Consider the following 22,719-nt stretch of genomic DNA (forward strand, 5'->3'; position numbering starts at 1 on the left):
GGCGGAACGGGGAGATAAGAAGAGAGGATAGGATAAGGAGAGAGTAGAGGAGAGGAGGTGGGAAGAATAGAGGTCAGAAAGAAGTGTTACACAACCCATAATGGTGTACATCTGCTACTCCCACAGAAGTAATCATTTACCCTCAACACAGGAAGCCCTAAGGAATTTTAAAGCCAAAGCTTGCCTTCATCTGTATTCTGTGAGTGTTCATTGCTAATGTGCAAATGCACTCGGCACATTCAGTGCCAAAAGTAACAATTCACACACAGCCAAAAATAGATTACCCGTGATATAAAAACAACCTATGGACAGGATGCCAACAACATGAGGATATGCATACCTTGGCATTCAACTTGCCATTTGAGTGAGTCTCTCTCAGTGCCAGTTAGGTTGGCATAGGAAAACAGTGTCTCACATACAGAGATAGAGTAACCAACGGCATGACATAGCGGAAAAACGCTATAAAAACACAAGTGTCAGTGAGCAAGGCATCTGACAGCTTCTCTGTGCTGTGGCCAGCTGGGATACCAAGTGGGCCGATGGCCCAGACCAGGCACACCAGCATCTGTCTGTGAGTGAGTGGAGAGGGGTTATCAAAGCCTCCTTCTCTCTCTCTGGAACTGGAACTGGAACACTGGGGATGGAACACTCAGAGCTGGAAGTTCTGGAACACAGGGGAGAGAATGGAGAACATCAGTACCTCCCACAATATGCAAATAGGCAGGTGTAGGCAGGCAAGGAGAGCCAGCGCCCTTTGCCCTGTTCGATCTGATAGGCCCACAATGAAGAGATTACACCCAGGAGCATCTGCATATCTAAAGGAGCCCCATAACTCCTAACTGAACTGCCAACATTGTGTAAATGAAAACTTTTGTTGTTCTTTTGCGTGCAGGGAGTTGTTGGAGATGTTGGTGAAAGGGGTCCTCCTGGTCCTGATGGCGACGAGGTAAGATCTACGTCCCTCCTCCTCTTAAAGGGATAGTCCAAGATTTTGGCAATTAAGTCCCTTTTCTACTTACCCAGAGTCAGATGAACTCATAGATACAATGTTGATGTCTCTGCGTGCATTTGAAGCAAGTCGAAGGTAGTTTCGCGAGTCATTGCTAACTAGCGTTAGCACAATGACTGGGAGTCTACAGGTGCATCCCAGTCGCTGAGCAGATAGTTTGGGTACCATTCATTTACTATTTAGCAGTGTGGCTATTAAGCAGTCTTATGGCTTGGGAGTAGAAGCTGTCTCAGAGCCTATTAGTCCGAGAGCTGATGCTGTGGTACCCTTTGCCTGTTTCCGGTTGCCATGTTTGTATACTCTATTCAGTCTCTAGCAAAAAATCACACTCCAGGAACAATGTTGTGCACCCCTGCCCTATGTCTTGTGCCCTGCTCTATGACCTTTAGGAGATTAGCTCGGCTGAGCTGAGTTGTGCCATGCACAGTATATAGACAGAGCAATTGTTCTCGTTTGGCCTGCGAAACGCCAGGGTTGACTCAACCGTATGGCTTAGATTAGAACACACTCTCTGGTCTGTTTCTCGACGTCTGTAGCTCTGGATGAATGAGCTCAGCCCAGGCCCAGCAGTCTGTAACGTTTTATAGCTCAACGTGTTGAGCTGATCTGCAATCCATTACAATTTCGCAGGGCTGTCTGTGTTGGGCAGATTCCAACAGAACAGCAGGTTACAGGGAATCACTTTATTGAGCTGGCAAAGTATGCTGCATATGAGCAAATCGGGAAAATGATAGTTTTTTTTATTGATTTAAAAAGTTCTGTAAAAGCACTGTTTTAATGTATGTAGACTGAGAAGCAACAAAGAAGCGAGTGTGGTTCACAGCACAACATGGTTTGTGTTATGATTAGCCGTGTCTGGGTGTGCCAGGCTGCATGATACTGTAATTTGGAGAAAATCTTTACTATCCTGTGTGTGGCCTGGGCGTGTGTGTGTGTGTGTGTGTGTGTGTGTGTGTGTGTGTGTGTGTGTGTGTGTGTGTGTGTGTGTGTGTGTGTGTGTGTGTGTGTGTGTGTGCGCCTGGGTGCATGCGCGTGTTTATGTTCACATGTGTGTCCATTGCTACTATGTACTCATGATGTTCCTGTGTTGTCCTATAGGGGCCTGCTGGTGGGACTGGCATGGGTGGCTTCCCAGGTCTGAGGGTGAGTGTTACACAACATTACACATCAGCCTTTCTAGGGATTTTGTTTCCTAGCCACCGTGCCTCTACATCGGCATTGCTTCCTCTCTGGGGGTTTATGCTCGATTTCTGTGATAACTTTGTGATAACTGCTGTTCTAAAAAAATAGCTCTATAAATACATTTCATTAATATCTTTATTCATCTGTCCTGTTCTGGTCAAGGTCTAACATTTTTTATCTTTATGTCGTAAATTAAGATCCTACATCTGTACAGTGTATTATATCCACATCAAGCTCAACTCCACATTTGTCTGTAGATTAGATCAGATGTTTTTGGATAACTGTTTTGTATACTGGAAGAGTAAAAATTCTGATGAATGGGGAATCTGCTCTGACATACTCTGATAAATGGGAATCTCTAACTAGTACCCTTCGTTTCTTGGAGAGGTACTGTGCAAATACTCCAACCAAGGTAATTTGTTTTGAATGGTAACAATATATTCTTCACCCTGCCTACTGTGAAACGCTTAGTACTATGCTCTGCAGGTCATGACTGCCCTGCCAAAGGTGGATTACCAATATTTGATTAACTTTAAAGACATGGCTGCGTGTCAAGCCCTGAGCTGAGTGAGGGAGAGGGAGAGGGAGAGAGAGAGAAGACCAAAAGAGGTCCCACTTTAAATTACGTTTAGCTTATAAAGGCTACCTCATAATGCCTTCAGAAGCACTACATAAGTGTTACAAAGCATCTTTTACCATATGTCATGTTTTATAAAGGGTTCATAAATGTGGCACAACTGTGTGTAATTATCACCAATGTCAAATGTGACTGTGAGACGTGAATATGAGACGTTTGTATTTAGCTGAGCCTGCTAGCTAGCAATTTTTGTGAAGTCACTGAAATTTTCGGAAATAACCATTGAGGTAGCTACAGTATAGAATCTAATTTAACACTTAACATTTACATTTAAGTCATTTAGCAGACGCTCTTATCCAGAGCGACTTACAAATTGGTGAATTCACCTTCTGACATCCAGTGGAACAGCCACTTTACAATAGTGCATCTAAATCATTAAGGGGGGGGGTGAGAAGGATTACTTATCCTATCCTAGGTATTCCTTGAAGAGGTGGGGTTTCAGGTGTCTCCGGAAGGTGGTGATTGACTCCGCTGTCCTGGCGTCGTGAGGGAGTTTGTTCCACCATTGGGGGGCCAGAGCAGCGAACAGTTTTGACTGGGCTGAGCGGGAACTGTACTTCCTCAATGGTAGGGAGGCGAGCAGGCCAGAGGTGGATGAACGCAGTGCCCTTGCTTGGGTGTAGGGCCTGATCAGAGCCTGGAGGGACTGCGGTGCCGTTCCCCTCACAGCTCCGTAGGCAAGCACCATGGTCTTGTAGCGGATGCGAGCTTCAACTGGAAGCCAGTGGAGAGAGCGGAGGAGCGGGGTGACGTGAGAGAACTTGGGAAGGTTGAACACCAGACGGGCTGCGGCGTTCTGGATGAGTTGTAGGGGTTTAATGGCACAGGCAGGGAGCCCAGCCAACAGCGAGTTGCAGTAATCCAGACGGGAGATGACAAGTGCCTGGATTAGGACCTGCGCCGCTTCCTGTGTGAGGCAGGGTCGTACTCTGCGGATGTTGTAGAGCATGAACCTACAGGAACGGGCCACTTAACTACTACAAACTACAAACAAATTGAAATGGCAATAAATAAAGGTTAACTTATTTGTTTTTCGCTGTCCAGTGGCAGCACAAATGGGCATTTGATTTGTTAACTCATCACATGATCAGCAACACTAACAAAGTACTTCCGGGGCACTTACATGTGTCAATAACTATTAATGATATATACAAATAATTGTCTAAACATTAACATTGATTCATATTTGTTCATATTTAAGTGACATTTGCATTAAATGTGGATTTAGAAACATGTACCAATGTCAAATAAATGCCCTCAATACAAGTAACTGTATAAAGAGTTGAAGTCGGAAATTTACATACACCTTAGCCAAATACATTTAAACTCAGTTTTTCACAATTCCTGACAGTTCTTGTCAGTTAAGATCAGCACTTTATTTTTCAGAATGAGAAATGTCAGAATAATTGTAGAGCGAATGATTTATTTCAGCTTTTATTTCTTTCATCACTTTCCCAGTGGGTCAGCAGTTTACATACTCAATTAGTATTTGGTAGCATTGCCTTTAAATTGTTTAACTTGGGTCACATTTTTTGGGTAGCCTTCCATAAGCTTCACACAATATGTAGGGTGAATTTTGGCTCATTCATCCTGACAGAGCTGGTGTAACGGAGTCAGGTTTGTCGGCCTCCTTGCTCTCACACGCTTTTTCAGTTCTGCCCACAAATGTTCTATAGGATTGAGGTCAGGGCTTTGTGATGGCCACTCCAACACCTTGACTTTGTTGTCCTTCAGCCATGTTGCCACAACTTTGGAAGAATGCTTGGGGTTATTGTCCATTTGGAAGACCCATTTGTGACCAAGCTTTAACTTCCAGAATTATGTCTTGAGATGTTGCTTCAATATAGCCACATAATTTTCCTACCTCATGATGCCATCTATTTTGTGAAGTTCACCAGTCCCTCTTGCAGTAAAGCAACCCCACAACATGATGCTGCCACCCCCGTGCTTCACGGTTGGGATGGTGTTCTTCTGCTTGCAAGCATCCCCCTTTTTCCTCCAAACATAACGATGGTCATTATGGCCAAACAGTTCTATTTTTGTTTCATCAGACCAGAGGACATTTCTCCAAAAAGTACGATCTTTGTCCCCATGTGCAATTGCAAACCGTAGACTGGCTTTATTTATGGCAGTTTTGGAGCAGTGGCTTCTTTCTTGCTGAGTGGCCTTTCAGGTTATGTCGATTATAGGACTCATTTTACTGTGGATATAGATACTTTTGTACCTGTATCCTCCAGCATCTTCTCAAGGTCCTTTGCTGTTGTTCTGGGATTGATTTGCACTTTTCACACCAAGTACGTTCATCTCAAAGAGACAGAACGTGTCTCCTTCCTGAGCGGTATGACGGCTGCGTGGTCCCATGGTGTTTATACTTGCATACTATTGTTTGTACAGATCAACATGGTACCTACAGGTATTTGGAAATTGCTCCCAAGGATGAACCAGACTTGTAGAGGTCTACAGGGTTTTTTGCTGAGGTCTTGGCTGATTTCTTCTGATTTTCCCATGATGTCAAGAGTTTGAAGGTTGGCCTTGAAATATATCCACATGTACACCTCCAATTGACTCAAATGATGTCAGTTAGCCTATCAGAAGCTTCTAAAGCCATGACATAATCTTCTGGAATTTTCCAAGCTGTTTAAAGGCACAGTCAACTTAGTGTATGTTAACTTCTGACCCATTGGAATTGTGATACAGTGAATTATAAGTGAAATATGTCTGTAAACAATTGTTGGAAAAATGACTTGTGTCTTGCACAAAGTAGATGTCCTAACCGACTTGCCAAAACTATAGTTTGTTAACAAGAAACGTGTGCAGTGGTGGTAAACTCCCGACTTCAACTGTATGGAATACATATTGTCTTAGAGCAAGAACTATTCTCGTTGCCACAGTAAAAGTATAGCAGGGAATACTGTAAGGTCTGTAGAATGTATATATCATTGTCATTTCAAGGGGCTCTGAATAATACAGAATTTTGCTGACCTTTTAGTCCACCCATTCCATTGGTGGCTGAATCACATCACATGTGCGCTTACTACAGAAAACCTGCTCACCAAACAACAGTACATGGGCATTCTCACTGAATTAAATGGCAACTACACACAAAAATGTTCTTAGATTTTTCCCAGACCTCAAAAGACATCACCTGATGTGATTTAAGCATTTACTGTGAACACAGAAAATCCAATTTTGTTGTTTATCTATTTAAAATACTGTAAAGAATCTGGGGTAATCCAGAAGTTTTTTCAGGAAATCCAAAACCTGGAAGTAGGCAATAAAACCTGGAAGTAGGCAATAAAACCTGGAAGTAGGCAATAAAACCTGGAAGTAGGCAATAAAACCTGGAAGTAGGCAATAAAACCTGGAAGTAGGCAATAAAACCTGGAAGTAGGCAATAAAACCTGGAAGTAGGCAATAAAACCTGGAAGTAGGCAATAAAACCTGGAAGTAGGCAATAAAACCTGGAAGTAGGCAATAAAATATAACAGATTTTAAATGGCCCTACCAACATTTTTGGGTACTTTAGTGTGTGTGTCATCCTGCATCACATCATTTGGGGGAAAGTTGAGGTCAGGTCCAATACTGACTATGCACCCAAGAGGTTGGGCCGTCCAATAAATGTTTTAGTAAAATATAATATAGTTTAGAACATTTTGCAGACATTTTATCCAAAGCGACTTACAGTACAGTCATTTGTGAATACATTTTTACGTATGGGTGGTCCCGGGAATCGAACCCAATATCCTGGGGTTGCAATGCTCTACCAAGATGCATGACAGGGTTATAAATGCTTTGTGAAGCCTCAATTTAATATGATTTATAAGTCCTTTATTAAACGGTGCTTAGTTCACCCTTTATAAAGCACAGAATTATGTCATATTTGACGTAGTGGGTTATGTCACATTTGACATGTCACTTTTATGTGACATTTATGAACCCTTTAAAGCATGACATACGGTTATAGATGATTTATAACACATTTATGTAGTATTTATGAAGGCTTTATGAGGGCTTACCAAGCCTTTACAGGCCTGGGCAATTCCAGTCCTCGGGGGCCTGATTGGTGTCACACTTTTCCCCGATCCCTAGCAAACACACCTGATTTAAACTAATTGCATTCAGGATTGGTTGATTATTGGAGTCAGCTGTGTTAGCTGGGTCTAGGGCAAAAGTGTGACACCAATCAGGCCACAGATGACTGGAGATGCCCAGGCCTGCTATAAACTGCACATTATTTCAAGCTGGAGAGAGAGAGAGAGAGAGAGATGGAGAGAGGGAGGGAGGGAGGGAGGGGGGTAGAGAGCCTGTCCTAGTGATGTCTCCTGAGAGGGAGAGAGAGTGGGATGACTGAAAGAAATCCATAGCAGCTCTTCTCTAAACTCATACATACTCCCCTGCCATTTTAAGTCATCAAAACAAGTCAAAGTGTCCATCCAGGCCATATAAACAGTATAGTGTTGCACCGTAATGATAGATACTGTATTACCTCCACCCATGACCTAGCCCGTACCCCATCCCTCATACCCCCATGACCTCCATAACCCATTCCTCCCCACGGGGCTGCTGAGGTGAAGTGAGGTTTCGTCCCTGACCCTGGCCCCCCCGGGAAAGCTGTGTTGGCCAGAGCATGGGAGGTTGGGAACCCTCTCTGTCCATCAGACAGATTTACAGGGTCACCACGAGCGGCGCTCAGAGGGATGGAGATTCCTCAACCGTTGCCACGGCATCCGGCCATAACTCAACCGCTACACCTTAACTCAACCGTAACTCAACTGCCACGCCAAGATCCACACAGAGTCTGACTTGCCTGAACTACTGTTACAAGATGGCACCCAGGCAGCATGACTTACGTACCCCGGGAATTTGATCTAACTCAGGTGGAGGGCTCTGACCCATCCCTACAAATCAAGCTGTTCTCTGGACAGGACGCAGCATGGACATGGTCAGGTCAGGCTACTGGAAGTTAGGCCAACCAGGGAAACACAGCCAGCTCTATTCCAGCCGTGACAAAAAGTTGAGGCAAAACTTGTAGGATATAGATCATCCTGCTCTTATTGCTATTCAACATCACACCTATTCTCTTGCATTTTCTATTCCCGGTGTACTGTATGTCTATGACAAAAACTGTTGATGAGTGATCATCTTTGAGAAATAGTTCATGTAAAGTACCTACATGTAGGATAACATATTTAAGTGTAATGTATAATCCAGGAAGGGACACATGATGACAGGTCTCGATTTGTTAAACTGAATGGCTGGCTGGTAAAGTTGCCAATTGGATCAATTCCGTTCATGTAGTTACATACTCTGCTCACATATTTATAGGCCATGTTATGTTTTACAGTCACTAATGTATTTTCAATTCAGTACAACATTATTGTAAGTGCAGGTACTTTACATGAAATATTACTCAAACGTGATCATTTTGAACAGCAGCTCTTCGTCCACGATGTCTCCCTATCTGAAAAGCATCTATGTGGTGTTTACAAAGACTTCGCGAATGCTTTGTCAAGTCTTCAGAAGTAGTGGTTTGTTTAAAGTGAGCCCGAAGTGGGCCTACATTAATGGCTGCCTACAGTATACAGGGCTCTGTCATGTCAGACATTTCGCCCCAGAGGAGAGGCGGTCCCTCAGCAGATCCCCATTCAACCCATCCCAACTCTACGAACCCGGGACACTTCCATCATGCTGGAATTAGAATCACATGTCTTCCAGGCATTTGTTACGTGAGAGGAAGCCCAACTAGTTTGGCGACTGATTCCTCATGTCACTCTGCCCCTGCCCCATGAAGAAGTCTTTCAAATTCACATTTCAGACAAATTGGTGGCATCTCCTCTGCTGATTGATCCACATCTAACTCTCTAGCCCACACTATCACCCCTGCCGTCCTTATGCAGGAGACAGACATGCAGGCCCTCTCCACCACTATTCCTTAATCCTCTCCGTCTGTCCTCCAAAACTCATCTTGTTTCTCCCTTGACTTTTTCCTTGACGCATCGTGACCTAATTCTGGAGAGCTTCGTTTTAAACAAAGTCGTGGCCGTGAGCCTCGACGCTGTTAGATCCTATAGCATGTTCCCACAGTACAGCAATGATGGATCAGATCTGCTTGGCGTATGCCATTTTGACTGACAGACTGGGTTGTATTGTGTGGTTGGTCCTATCCATCATTGTTATTTCTGTGTGGTTGGGTTTCGTGTGTCTTGTCATTAAACAAAACCTCAGAACACAACCAGTACTGTGGTTGAATGGCTTTCTGCACTGATGCTCATCACCCTGTTTACATACTGTATATGTGAATGCCTGAGTTCCCTTCCCAAATGATGGTGGAATGGGAATCTCTGATTGAGCGTGTGCTGTATGTTTGACACAAAGCCAATCTGTCTATTTTAAACCACACATATAAAACCAAATAGGAAAAAGGGTTTTACCTTTTCTTCCATTGACGTTTCTCTCCAGGAAAAAGAGAGAGAGAGAGAGTGGTGTGTGAAGCTTTGCATTCAGAGCCAAAGTGTAATAAATTCTTAAATGTACACACTCTAATGGGGCCAACACGCACACATATCATTTAATGGTACGCATTCCATATATGATCCTCTGTTACTGTGGCGTTGTGTTCGATTGTTTTAAAGGAATACAGGAATTTACCAATGTGGTTTTCCTGACATTTCTCTAATCATTGGTTTCTCATGTGGGGAGGGAGAGAGAGAGGGAGAGGGAGAGGGTGGGGGGAGAGCTATAGAGGGCAGGGAGGGAGAAAGAGAGAGGGGGAGATTAAACCCTCCCGCAGGCAGCAGGTGGTGTCCATCTTATCTGTCGTTCCCTCGTATTGTAGCTGTGTGTGGGATATTGAAGTTTGATTCGCTGGATCAATTGGTTGGCCCTGAGAGGAGAGTGGTGGGGTATCGCCTTACGCCAATTGTCTGTTTTCAGCCCGTAACTTATGCCCTCAGTTGAAAGCATTCTTTATGAAGTGCGTGCGATTTGTCTTCATCCCGCCGTGCCATTAGCCAGGGAGGTTGAGCATCAAACACAAAGTCATACTGAGACCAGATGGACCTCTGCTTTTAAGCCACATGTCCTTAATGACATCGCATTAAGCTCTTTGAGGGGCGCTGGTTGCTCGCCGGATGGAGTTTCCTCAACCGTTGCCAAGGCAGCTTTGTGAAGCCTCACAAAACAACGGAACTCATCACGAGGGGCCGCAGTGCCTTGTGGGTCTGCGTACCCACATCCATAGCCCCAATTCTACACATATTTCCATGGGGCGGAGAAAAGATTTTGCGATTTTATAACTAATTTCATGCAATTATACAAATTTTGCCATAGACTGGAGGTCAATGTTTGCAGTTTTTAATATGATAGCTGATGATCAATGGGCCCCACCCTGGTCGGTAATTCAACCATGCTTACTACAAGTTTGACTACCTTAACAAACTAAAAAATGTTTGCTGACATGGGCTAATTGAGTGACTGCTGATGCACTACCAAATTTCGAAATTGCACCTTGTGCGTTCTATTATTTTAACTCTCGACAGCAAGTTGAGGCCCGGACTGATTTCACCCCTGCATTAGGGGCTCCCAGTGGTCTAAGACACTGCATCTCAGTACAAGAGGTGTCATTGCAGTACCTGGTTCAAATCCAGGCTGCATCCCATCTGGCTGTGATTGGGAGTCCCATAGGGCGGCTCGCAAGTGGGCCCAGCATTGGCCGGGGTACGCTGTCATTGTAAATAAGAATTTGTTCTTAACTGACTTGCCTAGTTAAATGAAGGTAAAATAAAAATTAGAACAAAGGACAACTGCTTTCAGTTATTAATCCTCAGCTGCTCTTACCTCTTCTACTAAAGTCTCCAGGGAGCCCCTAATACAACTGATTATTTACCAAACCACTCCTGTGTTTTACAACTGCATTCACTTATTCATTCTCAGCTGCTCTTATAGTACCTGTTCTCTGAAGTCCTCATGAATCATAATTTACCACGGTACTTCTCACGTTTTAGAATGTGAAGAAGCCTTACTGGTTTCTGTGACAGCGGCTAACAGCGGCTACAAGTAGGAGGAAGCAAAGGTATCTGTCCAAGTGTACAGGCTGGCTCTGATGAAGAGGAGCCGTATCTGTGTGTGTGCGCGTGTGCATTCCTGTGTGTTTGTGCGTGTACTTTATCAGTCCCTGCTGTGTTTGCTGGAGCTGCCTTTCGCTCTAGATCTGATGACAATCCCCACAAAACACAGCATTGGGAAACCGAGCCACACTGGTAGGCCAGTAGGCCTGGAACGCATAGAATCACTTACAGAGCTGGCCTTCGGTCCCACACCCTCGGTCCGTGTAATTACAATGATTAGAACAATCATTCAGACCCTTTTCCAGCAGCACAGTGTCCGGTCACTCCTACCCTGTCCATGTCACAGCTGGTTAGATGTGATGTTGCAGTTGTGCGTCCGCTATGTTCCAGTTATGCGTCTGCTCGTGTGGACGGCCCAACTCCGAACGGACGCTTTATTGTCAGCACAGGCACAGCTTGGAAGTCATCATAGGCATTGACTTACAGGAATGTAGTGTTTGGGCCCAGGCGGTAACCGCATGTGTCAAAATAATGGGCTGCGAGTGGGAAACGGATGTATTGGATGTTTCCTGTGGAACATGTCCTTCATTGTCTTGCGCCGTAAATCTGAGCCAGTATAATACATACTGTACACTTGATGAAGTGTGTGTGTGTTTGTGTGTGTGCTGCGCACATGCGTGCTGTATCTTACCCTGCTCCCCCTTCTCTCCACAGGGAGACCAAGGACCTGAGGGACAGCGAGGACTGACTGGCATAGTGGGAACTATGGTAACTTACCCACCCTCTCCTCTCTTTTCCGTTCTCTTCCTCTCTTCTGTTTTCCAGTTAGTCTCTCTGTATCTACGTCTATCGGTCTCTGTATCGCCCTCTGTTCTCTTTTTCAAAATGGCTGCCACTGAGGACTCCCTCTCCTGTTCCTTCTCTCTATTAGGGCCTGACTGGAAATGCGGGGCTGCCTGGATTGAAAGGTGATAAGGTGATCTAAATATTTATATTATTGTGAATGATCTATCCCAGTGTGTGGATGAGGAGAGTGTGTTTTGCATTCAAGTACACAGTGAAGGGAACGGGATGGGAGTAACAGAAAAGAGGAATGAGGATTTGATATGCAGTACAGAACCTAGAGCCTAAGAGAGTTATTCGGCTGTCCCCATAGGAGAACCCTTTAAGACAAACGTTTTGGTTCCAGGTAGAACCCTTTTGGGTTCCAAGTAGAACCCTTTACACAGAGAGTTCAACGTGAAACGCAAAAGGGTTCTACCTAGAAGCAAAACGTTATCCTATGGGGACAGCCAAATAACCCTTTGCGAACCCTTTTTTCTAAGAGTGTACATCTCGGTACAGTATAAACTTGAGAAATAGAGATGTGTTTTTTAAATGTCTTCCCCCTTTCTGGGTCTGTTGTACCCCTGACTATGATTGTTTCCCCCTTTCTGGGTCTGTTGTACCCCTGACTATGATTGTTTCCCCCTTACTGGGTCTGTTGTACCCCTGACTATGATTGTTTCCCCCTTTCTGGGTCTGTTGTACCCCTGACTATGATTGTTTCCCCCTTTCTGGGTCTGTTGTACCCCTGACTATGATTGTTTCCCCCTTACTGGGTCTGTTGTACCCCTGACTATGATTGTTTCCCCCTTTCTAATGATTATACAGTTCATCAATAAAACTCTTGATCTTAATTGCTGCTTGACTTTGGTAGGATGTATCTCCTATAGGATGGTTTAGATAGACACCTGAACATGGATGGGGAAGCAGTGTGTCCCTCCCTGTGTTGTTAACACTGTTCTCCGAGGAGCAAGTTGTTTGTATTATATCTCTGTGTGATGCTGTAACATTCAGGGCGAACCTGGACTAAGGGGGGAACCAGGAAACATTGGTTACCAGGGTGACAAGGTAGGTTTCCCATCCGTCTGAATATGTTTATTGATTTTTAACTATACTGGGTCCCTTGCGACACACACACACACACACACACACACACACACACACACACACACACACACACACACACACACACACACACACACACACACACATACATACATAGAAAAAAAAGTAAAAGAGAGGGAGTCAGATAATGAGTGATGGAGGGAATAGGAGCATAAACAAGTGTTGTATGTTTGTTTGTGCCCCCAGGGTGCTGCTGGCTTACCCGGACCTCCTGGACTCCTTGGGAAAACAGGCCCACCTGTACGTTGTGTGTGTGTGTGTGTGTGTGTGTGTGTGTGTGTGTGTGTGTGTGTGTGTGTGTGTGTGTGTGTGTGCGTGTGTGCGTCACTTAATTAATGTAACGACCCCAGTAAACACCCTGTACCTTTTTAGAGACTTTCACTTTGTTACAAACAGACCATATAACTGTCCGAAACTTTTAACTCTCTGCCTGAAAACAATGATGCCAAATTCACGCAACATATTTAGACCATCTGTTGGGTCCTGCATGAGTCGATGACAGGCAACAAGGGAGTATGTTCTATAGTCCTGGCATAGGTTGTTTTTTTTTACACTGAATTAGTATTTTTAACATAGAAAGCTAAAACCTGCACAGTTTGGCATAGTATTAAGTGAATACACCGCAAAGACGCTCACATATTTTAAAGCTGAAGCTGTCCGGTTGCCTGTACGCTTCACATCTGCCTGAGCAAGTGTTTGCGCTCCCTGGCATATCCACTTGGGCTGTAGACGCCAGTCAGTCAGCCTCTGTGGCATCACAGCAAGACCATATGATTATTTGTTTTGACAAAACAATAAACACCAAACAAAAAAAACTCTTAACTTCTTGCGTCGAGCAATCCCGGATCCGGGATTCTATTTATAGCCTCAAGCTCATTAGCATAACGCAACGTTAACTATTCATGAAAATCGCAAATGAAATGAAATAAATATATTTGCTCTCAAGCTTAGACTTTTGTTAACAACACTGTCATCTCAGATTTTCAAAATATGCTTTTCAACCATAGCTAAACAAGCATTTGTGTAAGAGTGTTGATAGCTAGCATAGCTATAAGCCTAGAATTCAGCCAGCAACATTTTCACAAAAACAAGAAAATCATTCAAATAAAATCATTTACCTTTGAAGAACTTCAGATGTTTTCAATGAGGAGACTCTCAGTTAGATAGCAAATGTTCAGTTTTTCAAAAAAATATTATTTGTGTAGGACAAATCGCTCTGTTTTGTTCACGTTTGGCTATGAAAAAAACCTGTATCCAGTTATAGCCTCAAGCTCATTAGCATAACGTAACGTTAACTATTTATGAAAATCGAAATGAAATGAATGTGCTAGCTCTCAAGCTTAGCCTTTTCTTAACAACACTGTCATGTCAGATTTTCAAAATATGCTTTTGAACCATAGCAAAACAAGCATTTGTGTAAGAGTATTGATAGCTAGCGTAGCATTTAGCGTAGCATTTAGCGGGCAACATTTGCACAAAAACCAGAAAAGGATTCAAATAAAATCATTTACCTTTGAAGAACTTCAGATGTTTTCAATGAGGAGACTCAGTTACATAGCAAATGTTCAGTTTTTCCTGAAAGATTCTTTGTGTAGGAGAAATTGCTCTGTTTTGTACATCACGTTTGGGTACCAAAAAAAAACTAAAATTCAGTCATCAAAACGGAGAACTGTTTTCCAAATTAACTCCATAATATCGACTGAAACACGGCAAACGCTGTTTAGAATCAATCCTCAATGTGTTTTTCACATATCTCTTCATTGATATATCGTTCGTGGTAGTCTTCTTTCTCCAGTGAATCGCTTGGAAAAAGACGTGCAGTTGAAGATGACGCACCAATTTCGACGGAGGACACCGGGCGGACACCTGGCAAATGTAGTCTCTTATGGTCAATCTTCCAATGATATGCCTACAAATACGTCACAATGCTGCAGACACCTTGGGGAAACGATAGATCGGGCAAGCTCATTCCTTGCGCAATCACAGCCATATAAGAAGACGATGAAATACAGAGCCTCAAAAGTCCTACTCATTTCCGGGTTGAAGTTTCATCTTCGTTTTGCCTGTAGCATCTGTTCTGGGGCACTCACAGACAATATCTTTGCAGTTATGGAAACGTCAGAGTGTTTCCTTTCCATAGCTATCAATTATATGCATAGTCAAGCATCTTTTTGTGACAAAATATTGCGCTTAAAACGGGCACGTCTTTTTATCCAAAAATGAAATAGCGCCCCCATAGATGTAACAGGTTAATACTTGTATTTCCCTTTTTGACCCACATTTTAATCGTAGAATATCAAAAGTGGCATATAAACACAAGCCACATGCAGGAACCAATCGGATGCCCGAGGGGGGATGTTACTGCAGATCCAGGAATACCCACATGCAGGAACGCCCCGAATCGCGGGCCGCAATCACACACCATTGGTCACTGTGGCGTCACAGAAAGACCATATTAATATTTGACAAAACAATACACACCGTGCCTTCCTTCTCAAACATTGGCAACTGTCAAATAGAGTGATGGCGAAGACTTACTACAGAGAAACAGAGATTTTGAGTGCCAAGATTTTATATGCCTCATGTTGTTTTTGTGCAAAATATACATTATGCATGTGTGGGTGTCTGTGTGTGGGTGTCTGTGTGTGGGTGTCTGTGTGTGAGAGTGAAAGAGAAGAAGAGAGAATGATGCTTGGCATTCGTTAAGTAAAGGTAAAAAAAAAAAAGTTTTGATGTTTCCAGTATTTGTGTTCATGTTTTCACGTCTTTCTGTTTGACAGGGAAAGATGGGTGACATCGGACCGCAGGGACCTCCCGGCCCACCAGGACCTGAGGTAAGACAACAAACACTGATATCATTAAAGCCGCACTCTGTTAGATGTGTGATATTACAGTCTGTAGCATGCTAGTTGAGCTACTGATCATGCTCAGTATTCTATCATAAACGTCTTTCATATAGTGCTATAAATGGTAAAACAAGCAAACCAAGCAAACTGAACCAATCCTCAAAACATGTCATCCTGATATAAATGTCTGTTCCTACACAGTGTTGTTTTAGTCTCTGCTGGGACCTTATCGTGCACCTGTCCTATTACCTGTCAGAGATGAGATTGTTTCAAGTTCCAGTTTCAACTTTAGTGTCACAGAGGGAAATTGGTGGCAGAGATGAGAAAGCAGAGATGGGACATAGAAACGGCCCCTGCTCTATTACCTGTGTTCTGTCCAGAGGACAGGTTGTAGACGGATACACTGGGGAAAAATACAACGGGACAGGATGGAAGTCACTGATCCTCCAGTCTAAACACAAACATGACCATAAAACACTATAACTACACCAACACCATAAAACCCTACCAGCCCCACGTCTCGCTCTGTGTCTTTACTCTCTAATTAGACCGTGTGTAAAATCAACTTGGGCACTGGTCCATATTAACTCTAGTTATTGCCTGATAGTGCCTTTGTTTGGCGTCTATCACTATGGTTGCTCCCAGGTTGTGTCAGCTGAACATACACACAGAAAGTTACATTGACACACACACAGATAAGACAGTGTGTAGAAGCGATGGGCACATGTCCAGTGTAGTGATTTTTTTAATGATATCTACAGTACCAGTCAAAGGTTTGGAAACACCAACTTATTCAAGGGTTTTTCTTTTTTTTTACTATTTTCTACACTGTAGAATAATAGTGGAGACATAAAAACAATGGGAAAAAAACACACACGGAATCATTTAGTAACCAAAAAAAGTGTTAAACAAATCTAAATATATTTTCATTGTTTCCATTGACTTTGTTTAAAAACATTGGAGTAAAACAAGTTCATATTTTGGTTTCTGATGGGGTACGGCAGTTGAATTGAGCTTATAAGGTCAGTTATATTCTTCAATAATCAATGGGTTCATATCATTCATTTATGAGTCTAAAAATATATGTAGCAACTGCAGATTGACACTTTTACATTTTTTATTTAACTAGGCAGGTCAGTGAAGAACAAAATCTTAATTACAATGGCGGCCTAACCCGGACTAATTGTGCGCTGCCCTATGGGGACTCTAGATGATGGGCAGTTGTGATACAGACCAGGATCATACCAGGATCTGTAGTGACACCTCCAGCACTGCAATGTCGTGCCTTGGACTGCTGCGCCACTCAGAAACCTGAAGACCAAAGGGCACATTTTTGTTTTCATAAATTTGTATAAGTATAGTCAAATGTTTGTTTTTTTACCTTTTAATTAACTAGGCAAGTCAGTTAAGAACAAATTCTTATTTACAATGACCTACCCCGGCCAAACCCGGACGACGCTCGGCCAATTATGCACCGCCCTATGGGATTCCCAATCACAGCTGGATGTGATACAGCCTGGATTCAAACCAGGGTCTTTAGCGATGCCTCTAGCACTGAGATGCAGTGCCTTAGACCGCTGCACCACTCGGGAGCCCTTTTGACTTGGCCCAGAGAGATTCATCCCAATAAACGTCCAAGTGCTCGGGCAAACAGGGTTGGCAGACGTAAATGAATCACTAATCACATGAAATAAATAATAATCTTCAGAAATGACTTTGTCAAAACAACAAAATAACTAGGGCTTTACAATGATGGAAAAAAACTTGGAGAAATGTTGGGGTTAAGTTGCTTAAAATCTTTGTAGAAGTCACAGACGGTGCATGGAGGTACATGTCAAAATTATGAATTTTACACTTTAGAAAATTTCTTTCATATAAAAAAAAAATCTGATTGATTAAATTCTCCATGTGGTCTATATTAAAGGACACTATTTAATATAGGCTTTTAAAATTCATCATTGGTGCACAATTTCTACTTAAAATATGAAATGGATGCAAAAAAAGCACTCATTTCGTGGAACGACCCAGATAAGCAAACAGATAAGACATAGTATTGAACTTGGGGGACAGAGTCCAACCTGGGAGGACAGGATACACTCGCCAAGCCAACTGAACCATCTGAGAAATACAGTTATAGCACTCCTTAAATCCATTACAGAAATAGGTAAAATAAGCTTTCCTTATTCCCTGTGTCACATTGGTTTTGATTTACTCTGTCTAGCATATCTAACAGAGAGGAGATTAGGAAATCACCAGTAAAGGGAATAAACAGATCCATCTTGATGTGTGCATGTCATGTGAAACACATGTTTTATCAAACTGAATCCAACAATGGCTCACTTTTTTTATTGTCCATCCTAGAAACATTAGAACTCTACTTTATGGGTTGTTGTGTTTTACTGTTTGTTGCCTCGTCAAGATGAAAGAGTCCAGAAAGGTTCACTCCATTTAACCCTATTAAAATGCCACACCTGTAAATCTGATGGGTTTCCATCCATTACTCCCTCTCCCCCTCAACTCTCCCCCCACCGCTCCAACCCCTCTACCCCTTTCCTCCTCCCCCACCTCTGTTTTAACTGAGCCAGCCATGCCGTACTGAGGCAGGTGTGTTTGACAGTCTTCACCCAACATCGCTATCCATCACCCCCTTTACAGCATGTTCCGATAAGACAGTTAAGCCCTGACTGTCTATAAATACGTATTTATTACTGTTACCAACTGTGGCTTACAAAGTGGCTGTGTGCTCTCTGTTCTTATAATTGAGAATCCGTGTATTAAGTAGTCTATTTAAAAAAAGAGGGTCAGTGGATCCAAATGCATCCCTCTCCCATGACCCTTATCCTGCCACAAATGGCAATGCTCACGCTATGTGAAGCTGGAGACTCATATCTCCCTCACTAGCTTTAAGCACCAGCTGTCAGAGCAGCTCACAGATCACTGCACCTGTACATAGCCCATCTGTAAAAAGCCCATCCAACTACCTCATCCCCATACTGTATTTATTTATTGATCTTGCTCCTTTGCACCCCAGTATCTCTACTTGCACATTCATCTTCTGCACATCTACCATTCCAGTGTTTAATTGCTATATTGTAATTACTTCGCCACCGTGGCCTATTCATTGCCTTACCTCCCTTATCCTATCTCATTTGCACACACTGTATATAGACTTTTTCTACTGTATTATTGACTGTATGTGTGTTTTTATCCATGTGTAACTCTGTGTTGTTGTATCTGTCGAACTGCTTTGCTTTATCTTGGCCAGGTCGAACTAGCCTACCTGGTTAAATAAAGGTGAAATAAATAAATAAAATAAAATAAAATCCTACACTCTTTCTGTACGCAGACATATAGAAATGATGATGTTATAGAATGGAATATAAAGTCATTGTGTACATGTAGGTGTGTTCAGGAGTTCAGGTGTGTTGTGTTAGATAAAGGTGCGGCGTCCAATTTACACGATCAGTCATGTGACTTATGATGTCAGTCAAAGAACTAGGTGGCTCCTTTTGAACTCTTTCTTTGTACTCTTGTCTTGTTTTCTCAGGGTTTTCCTGGAGACATCGGTGTGCCAGGTCCCAATGGCCCCCCTGGACCCAAGGTAAATCAAATAAAAAAAGAGGCATGGACTGTTTTCACTACTCAACTCTATCCCACCAAAAAAGACTTAATCCTCTGTGTGTTTTTTTCTCATGAGGGTTAATGTGTATAATATCCTGTTCTGGTTCAGGGTCTCCAAGGTGCCAGAGGGCCACAGAGACCTCCAGGGCCAAAAGGAATAGAGGTAATAGATTTGGATTTTTAAAATACTGCACAGATACAACTAAACAAGCAGGTAGCAATCCTGATTATTTGCGTAAAATGAGTTCAATCAAGATAACGTGTTTTGCATTTGAGTATGAAACAGATGCGAGTTCATGGAGTCTGTTCATACTCGGCATTTGAACCTGCCACCAGTATTGAGGCAAATGTTACTAGTTTCAGGCTGCGCTGCCAGGCTCAGGTTGTGTGGAGTGGTCCCAGGGCATGTTCCACTGTACTGTATGATGTCATGATTCATCACAGGGTGCTAATAAAAACAAGGCAGGCCAAGCCCGGGAGTTTTCCAGGCAGTAGTGGAAAATAAGAACAGAATTCTTGGCTGTGTGTACAGTACGTACAGTGTTAGTTTTGGCATCCAACTCAACTGTGGTACAGAGTTAGGAGGTCCCGCGCTCTCTCTCTCTCTCTCTCTTTCCTGGCACAGAGTATTATTGTATAGCCCGGCAAGAATGCCGTGTAGTTCAATCACTATGGCACTGATGTCATTTCACTTTCACTTAAACTGATGTGAGAAAATGCCTCAAAGCAGAACATGGTTCGTAGTAGAGACAGAAATCAGGGATGCTTAACATTGTATTTATCAAATGCTCCTTCGGGTAGTGAACATGGAGAGGTGACTTTGAGAACGTGGAGAGGTGACAGGTGACGTTGAGAGAGAACACAACGATTGATGGTTGTACGCACACACACGCAAACACACACATACACACACACACACACACACACAGGCCGTTGCATGACCTACAGTATGTGGCATGAACATTGGTCGATCTGTGCACATGGGATGAGATGGGACGAGCAATTGGGATTGTTATTCAGCCAGTGTTACTGCCAGTGCCAAGTAACATTACCATATCTCCATATCCAGCTGTATGCAATGTATTGCACTGTGTTTAACAGTTTTACTGTGTTTTCAGGGGGATGAGGGGCCCCTTGGCCTTCCTGGCGGTCCTGGCCCCACTGTAAGTGTCTCCAGCCTGCCATCCTATCACATTATAAATAAACCACTGTGCATGTTTTCCTGTTGGCCCCAACCTCCACCCTTCTCCAGGTGTTTCACATGTATTTGTTATTGCACAGGAATATTTTATTTATTTATTTATTTCACCTTTATTTAACCAGGTAGGCAAGTTGAGAACAAGTGCTCATTTACAATTGCGACCTGGCCAGGATAAAGCAAAGCTGTTCGACACATACAACGACACAGAGTTACACATGGAGTAAAACAAACATACAGTCAATAATACAGTATAAACAAGTCTATATACGATGTGAGCAAATGAGGTGAGATAAGGGAGGTAAAGGCAAAAAAAAGGCCATGGTGGCAAAGTAAATACAATATAGCAAGTAAAACACTGGAATGGTAGATTTGCAATGGAAGAATGTGCAAAGTAGAAATAAAAAATAATGGGGTGCAAAGGAGCAAAATAAATAAATAAATTAAATACAGTAGGGAAAGAGGTAGTTGTTTGGGCTAAAATATAGGTGGGCTATGTACAGGTGCAGTAATCTGTGAGCTGCTCTGACAGTTGGTGCTTAAAGCTAGTGAGGGAGATAAGTGTTTCCAGTTTCAGAGATTTTTGTAGTTCGTTCCAGTCATTGGCAGCAGAGAACTGGAAGGAGAGGCGGCCAAAGAAAGAATTGGTTTTGGGGGTGACTAGAGAGATATACCTGCTGGAGCGTGTGCTACAGGTGGGAGATGCTATGGTGACCAGCGAGCTGAGATAAGGGGGGACTTTTCCTAGCAGGGTCTTGTAGATGACATGGAGCCAGTGGGTTTGGCGACGAGTATGAAGCGAGGGCCAGCCAACGAGAGCGTATAGGTCGCAATGGTGGGTAGTATATGGGGCTTTGATGACAAAACGGATTGCAGTGTGATAGACTGCATCCAATTTGTTGAGTAGGGTATTGGAGGCTATTTTGTAAATGACATCTCCAAAGTCGAGGATTGGTAGGATGGTCAGTTTTACAAGGGTATGTTTGGCAGCATGAGTGAAGGATGCTTTGTTGCGAAATAGGAAGCCAATTCTAGATTCAACTTTGGATTGGAGATGTTTGATATGGGTCTAGAAGGAGAGTTTACAGTCTAACCAGACACCTAAGTATTTGTAGTTGTCCACATATTCTAAGTCAGAGCCGTCCAGAGTAATGATGTTGGACAGGCGGGCAGGTGCGGGTAGCGATCGGTTGAACAGCATGCATTTAGTTTTACTTGTATTTAAGAGCAATTGGAGGCCACGGAAGGAGAGATATATGGCATTGAAGCTCGTCTGGAGGTTTGTTAACACAGTGTCCAAAGAAGGGCCAGAAGTATACAGAATGGTGTCGTCTGCGTAGAGGTGGATCAGAGACTCACCAGCAGCAAGAGCGACCTCATTGATGTATACAGAGAAGAGAGTCGGTCCAAGAATTGAACCCTGTGGCACCCCCATAGAGACAGCAGACCCTCCGATTTGACACACTGAACTCTATCAGAGAAGTAGTTGGTGAACCAGGCAACCATATAGATGAGACGTGATTCAAAACAAGCGTGAGTACCCTGTAATCAACAGTATTTGTTTTAATTTTCTCAGGGTAGACCTGGAAGGAAAGGCTACATTGGCGAACCTGGCCCAGAGGGACTGAAGGTAAGAAGTGACTATCAGCTTGAATACTGTACATACTGCGCTATAGGAGGACGGGCTCATTGTTTTGGCTGGAATGGAATAAATGTAATGGAGTCAAACTTGTGGTTTCCATATGTTTTGATGTATTTGATACCCGGTCCATAATTCCATTCCAGCCATGACAATGAGTCTGTCCTCCTATAGCTCCTGCCATTAGCCTCCTCTGGTACATACAGTATTGGTCTGTTTAGACAAACCACCAGCCTCCCAGACAACGTAAGTTGTTGATCAAGTCCATTTGCTGATACAATCGACTGTGTGTTTGTCTAACAATCTCTTTCCATTGGCCTTCCATCCATGTTAAGTGTCTTATCGTAAGCTAGCTTTCCAGAATGATTACAGAACAGTGAGCAATAACCAGGTTGTCAGGAATCCTCCTTTTTTATGAAAACACACTATCTCATCGACATGTCTTGGTTCAAAGTTTTTTCTTTAAGTTAACGAAGGGTAGAATTCCAGACTTGTTTCTCATGTTACTTCATTAGAGCTAATTGTTGTGTACCAATGACTGTTTAGACTGAGTGTACAAAACATTAGGAAC

The 22,719-nt window shown here is 43.1% G+C and overlaps 1 protein-coding gene across 2 annotated transcripts in view; it reads left to right on the plus strand.

Annotated features, from left to right (window-relative positions):
- Nucleotides 1-22,719, plus strand: part of LOC135556192 (collagen alpha-1(XXIV) chain-like) — a 205,384-nt gene that overhangs the window by 98,416 nt on the left and 84,249 nt on the right. For both annotated transcript variants that reach the window (XM_064989185.1, XM_064989186.1), the window contains exons 13-23: nucleotides 893-946; nucleotides 2,108-2,152; nucleotides 11,609-11,662; nucleotides 11,826-11,870; nucleotides 12,734-12,787; nucleotides 13,031-13,084; nucleotides 15,625-15,678; nucleotides 19,238-19,291; nucleotides 19,421-19,474; nucleotides 20,430-20,474; nucleotides 22,086-22,139. In XM_064989185.1, the coding sequence (XP_064845257.1) occupies nucleotides 893-946; nucleotides 2,108-2,152; nucleotides 11,609-11,662; nucleotides 11,826-11,870; nucleotides 12,734-12,787; nucleotides 13,031-13,084; nucleotides 15,625-15,678; nucleotides 19,238-19,291; nucleotides 19,421-19,474; nucleotides 20,430-20,474; nucleotides 22,086-22,139 (567 nt within the window). The remainder of the gene's footprint in view (nucleotides 1-892; nucleotides 947-2,107; nucleotides 2,153-11,608; nucleotides 11,663-11,825; nucleotides 11,871-12,733; nucleotides 12,788-13,030; nucleotides 13,085-15,624; nucleotides 15,679-19,237; nucleotides 19,292-19,420; nucleotides 19,475-20,429; nucleotides 20,475-22,085; nucleotides 22,140-22,719) is intronic.

Source organism: Oncorhynchus masou, chromosome 15 (assembly GCF_036934945.1).
Source record: "Oncorhynchus masou masou isolate Uvic2021 chromosome 15, UVic_Omas_1.1, whole genome shotgun sequence".
Taxonomy (NCBI): domain Eukaryota; kingdom Metazoa; phylum Chordata; class Actinopteri; order Salmoniformes; family Salmonidae; genus Oncorhynchus; species Oncorhynchus masou.